The 7354-nt window shown below is 42.2% G+C and overlaps 1 protein-coding gene across 1 annotated transcript in view; it reads right to left on the reverse strand.

Annotated features, from left to right (window-relative positions):
* The window catches only part of SLC24A2 (solute carrier family 24 member 2), a 344409-nt gene that overhangs the window by 26761 nt on the left and 310294 nt on the right, over positions 1 to 7354 (reverse strand). Inside the window, exon 7 of the mRNA XM_042782499.1 lies at positions 1067 to 1207. Within this exon, the coding sequence (XP_042638433.1) occupies positions 1067 to 1207 (141 nt within the window). The remainder of the gene's footprint in view (positions 1 to 1066; positions 1208 to 7354) is intronic.

Here is a 7354-nt window from a genome sequence, read left to right on the forward strand (position 1 = left end):
ATGGGGCAATCTACTTCCGTAGTGATACTGCCTCGGAAACCCAAGGAGGGGTCGCTATGAGTTGGGTCCGACTCGATGGCACATAACAACAACAAACAATCATATTGATTATAATAATGGTTAATGGTACAAAAGGGAAATCGGACATGTAAGGCATTTACACTACACAAGCCCATTTCTTCAAATTATTTTTTGAAATGAATGAATGATCCATATACATTGTCACAAGAATATTTAACAAAACGAAACAAAACAACTGAGTTGCCTGCCTACTTCTTTCCATTCCTCTTTTCAGAGACCATTCACTATGGTGATTTTAAAACATGGCTGCAAATTGTTTGGCATTCCTCTCATCAAGAATGTCATATGCTCTATGACATTGCTAATCTGTTAGGGGAACTTTTTGTCTCCTCCCTTTGAATCCACACAGATCTATGACTGCTTTAGCCAGTAGATTAAGGCAGAAGTGACTCTATATGACTTCTGAGATTGGGTCATCAAAAACCAGATAGCTTCCTCCTTGTGCTGCTGTAATACACACTCTTGGAGCTCTAACTCTTACGTAAGGTGTCTGACTATCCCATGGCCATGATGCTGTGAGGAAGCCCAAGCCACATGAAGAGGTCACATGTAGGTACTCCAGTTGACAGTCCCAGCTAAGCCCAGCCTTTGACAGAAACCTGAGTGAAGAACCCTGTAGATGATCCCAGCTCCTAGCCATTTGACTCATCTCCAGCCATTCAAGTCTCCTAGCTGAGGCCCCAGACACTGTGGAGCCAGAGACAAGCCATCCTCACTATGAACTATTCAGATTCCTGATCCACAGAAGCCATGAGCAAAATCAAATGGTGATGGTTTCACACAACTTAGTTGATTAGAGAGCATTAGCTCACCAGAACAATCACTTTTCCTATGTATCTGTCCAGAGAACTTTCAGGCACATACAAAGCATACATGTTATACACATTCACCTCCTTTTTCCTGTTGACACAAATAGAAGCAGACCATGTATATTGTTATGTATCATACTTTGTACAGCAAACATATTTCAAAATGCTTCACTTACAGGTTTGCGAACATCAGGTAAAGTAATCCAGAGAGGAAACACTATGGGGAGAACAATCAGGAATGTGACTTGCTTGCGGGCACTGGAAGGCCAGGCCAGGCTTAGGGGCTGATCTTCTTCCTCTTCCCCTGTCTCTGTGGTCTGTTGCAGAAAGAGAGATAGGGAAAAAGAAATAAACAAAAAAAGTGGATCATGTTCATAGGACAGAACAAGTCTACAAAGCAAAAGAGGGAAGTTATGGGATTCATTAGGAGCTCTGGTGGTGTAGTGCCTAAGGGATTTGACTGCTAACCAGAAGGATGGCAGTTCAAACCCACCAGCCACTCCTTGGAAGGAAGGTTGGGCAATCTACTTCCATAGTGAGACAGCCTCGGAAACCCAAGGAGGGGTTGCTATGAGTTGGATCCGACTTGACGGCAGTGTGTTGTGTTGCGTTATGGGCTTCACTGGGAGTTTCCCAGCTACTTCCCATATGTATTTTTGGGGTCCATAAGAGAACCTCATCTGTCATAGTCTGAGTCCCAGGAACAAGCTCACTGCTCAGCTGTGAGAATTTCAGAACTTTCCTTTCTCTTTTCGAACACTCTTGAACTCATTTTCATCAACTGGTTGGTTCAACTGGTGTGTGCTAAGCCACAAATCATGAACTCTTTTTTATTAGAACTTTATCTAATAAAAAGGTTTGAGATACTTTTGCAGAGTAAAAGGCCCCCAAAGACCACAACCTCCTCCCAGGATCCAGGGAAAGGAGAGCCCTGATTTTGAGTGGACAAAAGAAAATATCCATAGAAACAATTCAGGAACAAGGAGAGAGTGCAACTGCCTCTCATTGGCCATGGAATAGTTCTGCTCATAGATTATTGTGTGGTTGTAGAGTTTATAACTTGCTTAACCACCTTGTCCAATTCTAAACCATTCTGCTTGCAGCCAAAGGCTTATGCAAACATAATGCCTTGATCCTTTGAGAAAAAGAATGAGAAAATAGAGCAAGACACTGAGCCTGTGGGTTCCAACCTCACAGGGCCAGGGTGTAAATTTGAGCATGTTGACTTGGCAGCAAATGGTGAGTAGTTTATTCTCAGGCCGCTGAAGTCAGCAGCATCTGAAGTCCCGTAGCTGGCAGAGACAAAAGATGGATCTAGGCTGGCAGGATGACCATTAGCCTGTCAGGTGGGCGCTCTGAGTCTCCAAAACAGCCCAGCAGGCAGTGTCAGTCACCTCTCCTCCCCTGCTTGTTTAAAAATGAAAGTGCAGGAGCAGGGCCAAGCATCAGATCTAAAAATACAAACAGGAACTTTTCCAAGATGCATCCGTTTGAGACCATATAAATAACCTGCACAGGTTTCATAAAGCTCCTGCCCCCTGTGGCTCTCGCTTCCAGCCTCGCACACTATTTCCAGCAGCAGCAGCGATGACTCCCGATATCTCCTCTCGCCCTCGCCAAGGGAGGCAGCAGAAGAGGCAGTCTGTGGCCACGTGGTGGCTGGTGGAGGGAAAAAGTACTCAGTAGAGGTCAGGGAGGGCGCCCTGGTGGCAGTTAGTAGCCTTGGGCTACTAATGGAAAGGTTGGCGATTCAAACCCACCAGCTATTCCTTGGCAGAAAAGATCTGGCAATCTAATCACTTGAAGATTTTAGCCTAGGAAACTCTACAGGGCAGTTCTACTGTATCCTATTGGGTCTCTAAGAGTTTAAATACACTTGAAGGCACACAACAAGAAGAATAATCAATCACTCATGCTTGAACTCTCTCCAGGAGTTAAAAGGAAAAATAATAAGAAAGTAATCCTAAACCATGCTGGAAAAAGTTGGTAACAAGTTCTTCCTCTTTGGGTATATGTGTTTGACAGTGGGTAGAAGAGTTTATAAGCAGCAAACAAGAAGGATTAGGGGATGAAGTGGTGGTGGTTGTCTGATGCCCTCAAGTTGATTCAGCCTCATGGCAACCCCAATGTGTTAGAGTAAAACTGCTCCATAGGGTTTTCTTGGCCGTAATCTTAATGGAAGAAATCTCTAGGCCTTTTCCACCTTGACATCACTGAGCTGGTTCCAACTGCCAACCTTTAGGTTGGAAGTCCAGCACAAACCATTTGCTCCACCTAGGGACCTACCCAATGTCAAAATCCAATGCCATCAAGTCAATTCTGACTCATAGTGACCCTATAAGACAGAGTAGAACTGCCGCAAAGAATTTCCAAGGCTGTAAATTTTTATGGCAGCAGACTGCCACATCTTTCTTCCAGAGTGGCTGGTGGGTTAGAACTGCTAACCTTTTGGTTAGCCGCCGAATACCTTAACCCGTGCACCATCAGAGCTGCTTCTAGGGGATTAGGTAATAGGCAGAATTGGGAAATTGGCATGGTTTATTTTAGTTGCCTGATCCTCATTGAATCCACCCCTCCCACTCCTCACCCATTTGCTTTGTAATCCATGTGGGTCCATTTACTGCTTTCAACCATTCCAAGGGGTCCAACCCTGATGGTAGGTTGGGTTTGCAGGCCTTCTCCCCCAACCTCCATTCCTGTTGGAAACCACCTCTACCTCACCTGAGGAGATGTAGCAGGCATAGAGAATATCACTCCACCCTCCCAAGCAATCTGCTGGTGATGTGAGAAAACAATGAGGATCAAGGAAACATGCATTTTTACTGTTTCCTCCCAGATATAATCTTTCTTGTTTAGCCCAAATGAATGACTCCCCCAACCCACTCTTTACATAGCACAGAAATGGGGAGGATCATGGGAGAGTAGAGACATGGTGTCATCTCTGATAAGCGCACTGTCTCATATGAGGCAGGCAGTGTTACTACAGCAGCAGATTTACTTCCCTGAAGATCCATCAAGCTTATCTGATGAGTTCAACAAGGCCCCCCGTCCATCCAGGGACTGGTCCCTCCACCTTCATCCCCACTGCCATCTATAATCTAGCAACATCTCTCTAAACTCTAATCTAACCCTTTTTTTTCCCCTGAGAAAAAACAAAAGCAACTCTTTATTACTCATATAATTTTAATGATGCCAACAGATGGTGACATTTCATCAATAACCCTTCTGCTTATAACCTACGGATTAGCTCCTTTCTCCATCTGCCAAAGTCACTAGGCAGGCAGTGCTACTAGCAAATAGCAGAAAATAATTGTCTGTTTAGATGCATAAGCCCTAAACACACTACTGTCCAATGCAAACAATTAGCTATATTGTATGGCTTCCAAGAGCAGCCTGTGAGATGGTTGTTGCTAGGGTAGAAAAGAGGGAAGAGGCTATATCTCAGGCAGGGCAAACAGTGGCTCCCTGGTGACTTCACGGCCTCTGGGACTCAAATCCTGCTACAAATCCTGGAACAGGAACCCAGAATCCTGGGGTGGATTTAAGAGGTATCCTGGGACCCAGGCTGTCAAGATATTTTAGGGGAAATATTCTTTGTCTCCTTGCCAAGTGAAATCTTACTCTGGCTCAATGGACCAGCTCGCAAGCTGGTTAAAGAAAGAGGGGGGAAAAAAAGTGCCGTTCCAAGTCTAGGCCTTGTTTTGCCTTTGCCGAAGCTGGGGCGGCAGGGTGTTCATTAGTCTCAGCCCTGGGGGAGAAGCTACTTATTTTCAGACTTTTCCTAGAGTTGTGACATCCTGACTTTGACCTTGCAACAACCCACTCTTATCCTTTAAAACTTCTGCAGTGTCCATAGAAAATGAAAAAAATAAAATGATTTTAAAAAGTTTGCAAACTTATTCAGAAAGAATTCAAATGACTTTGGATATAAGGGTTTAAAACATTTTGATACCTGCTGAGGTCTCTCTGTGGAAGAAAGATGAGGCAGTCTCCTTTCATAAGATTTACAGGCTTGAAAACCCAATGGGGGTTACTATGAGTCAGAATTGACTCAATGGCAGTGAATTTTGGTCTTCTAGTTTTTGAGGTCTCTTTAGAGGGCCCAGATTGTAGAAAACTAAGGCTGGCAATTACTGCTTTAGAGTCATGCATTATCCGATAATGGAAGCATTGATGGTTCAGTGGTAGAAATTTTGCCTTCCATTTGGAAGACTTGGGTTCAGTTCCCAGCTCCTCATGTGCAGCCACCATCTGCCTGTCAATGGAGGCTTGCATGTTGCTATGATGCTGAACAGGTTTCAACAGAGCTTCCAGACCAAGACAGACTTAGAACAAAGGCCTGGTGATCTATTTCTGAAAATCAGCCAATGAAAATCCTATGGATCACAATAGTTCAATAGCCAATTGGTCATTGAGATGGTGCAGGACTGGCCAGTATTTCAACTCATTGTACAAGGGGTCTCAGTGAGTTGGGGACCAATTTGATGACACCTAACAACAAGAGCAATCTATAATATGGAAAGTCTGAGGTTAAAACACATGATGCTCGAGTTCTGGTAAGATGGCAGAATTGGCAGACAGACAGACCCTCCTCAACAAAGAAAAGGGGAACCAATTAATTCAGATACAGAAGATAATCCTGGAGCCCTGAGCTTCAAAGGGAAGGATATAGAAGTGGACTAAAGTCCAACTAGTAGAAGAATCTGCATGAAAACACCAAAAAAGGAGACATATAGAACTGCAGTCTGACAGCGATCCTGATGGCACAGACAGCTTGGATATTGCTGAGAGGTGTTAGGATCTAAGAATTAACCTAAAAAGTGGTCCTGCTAGACAGGGGCTGCACGGAGGACTGCACTGGTGGCTGGTGAATAAAAGGGGAAGCAGCGAAAAGGAAGGAGGGCTGAGCTGTGGACTTTTGCCTATCTGGAGGGTGCAGCCATTTTGAGTATTTACAAACAGTTTGACCATTTTGGATATTTAAAGGGACAGCATTTTCCCAGATTCAAAGGACTTAAGAATAGGCCAAAAATTTTTGGGACACAGCAAAAGCAGTGATCAGAGGCCAATTTATAGCAATAAGTGACACATCAAAAAAGAAGAGCCAAAATCAGCATCTTAACCCAGTATCTCCAACAATTAGAAAAAGAGCAGAAAAAAAGCCTATAGTCACAGAAGAAAGTAAAGATTTGAGCAGAAATCAATGAAAGAGAAAATAGAAAGACAACAGAAAAAAATCAACAAGACTAGAAGTTGGTTTTTTGAAAAGATTAATTAAATTGACAAACCACCAGCAAATTTAACAAAGGAAAAGAGGGAGAAAATACAAATAACATGAATAAGAATAATAAGAAATGAAATGGGTGACATCACAACAGAACCAACTGAAATAAAAAGGATAGTATCAGGATACTATGAAGAACTATGCTTCAACAAATTTGAAAATCTGGAAGAAATGGACAGATTTCTAGAAACACACCACTTACCTAAACTAACAAAGATAGATGTGGAAAAGTTGAACAGATCCATAACAAAAGAAGAAATTGAACAGGTCATAAAAAAATTATCAAACAAAAAAAAGTCCTGGCCCAGACAGTTTAACCGGAGAATTCTACCAAATATTCAGAGAAGAACTGACACCATTTCTGTTCAAACTATTCCAAAACATAGAAAAGGATGGAATCCTCCCAAATTCGTTTTATGAAGCAAGCATAACCTTGGTACTAAAACCAGGCAAAGACATCGCTCAAAAGGAAAACTATAGACCAATATCCCTCATGAATACAGATGCAAAAATCTTCAATAAAATCCTAGCCAATAGACTCCAACAACATATCAAGAAAATCATTCATGATAACCAAGTGGGGTTGATATCAGGTATGCAAGGCTGGTTCAACATTAGAAAAATAACCAACATCATCCACCACATAAAAAGAAACAAAGGAAAAGAACCACATAATCATATCAATCAATGCAGAAAAGGCATTTGATAAAATCCAAGACCCATTCCTGATCAAAACTCTCAGCAAAATAGGAATAGAAGGAACATTCCTCAACATAATAAAGGGCATTTATGCAAAATTAACAGCCACCATTATTCTCAATGGAGAGAGACTGAAACCATTCCTCTTGTGAATAGGAACCAGACAAGGATGCCCTCTATTACCACTTCTATTCAACAATGTATTAGAAGTCTTAGCCAGGGCAATAAAGGAAGAAAGAGAAATCAAAGGCATCTAAATTGTTAAGGAAGAAGTCAAACTATCCCTGTTTGCTGATGATATGAACCTATACCTAGAAAACCCAAGAGATTCAGTAAAAAATCTAGTGAAACTGATTGAGAGATTTAGCACAGTGGCAGGAAACAAGATCAACATCCAAAAATCAGTTGGATTCCTCTATACCAGCAAAGAGATTGCTGAAAAAGAAATAAGGAAAACAATACCATTTACAATAGCTACAAA

The sequence above is a fragment of the Orycteropus afer genome, unplaced genomic scaffold (genome assembly GCF_000298275.1).
Source record: "Orycteropus afer afer isolate SDZICR_OR568_19922 unplaced genomic scaffold, OryAfe1.0 scaffold00345, whole genome shotgun sequence".
Lineage (NCBI taxonomy): Eukaryota > Metazoa > Chordata > Mammalia > Tubulidentata > Orycteropodidae > Orycteropus > Orycteropus afer.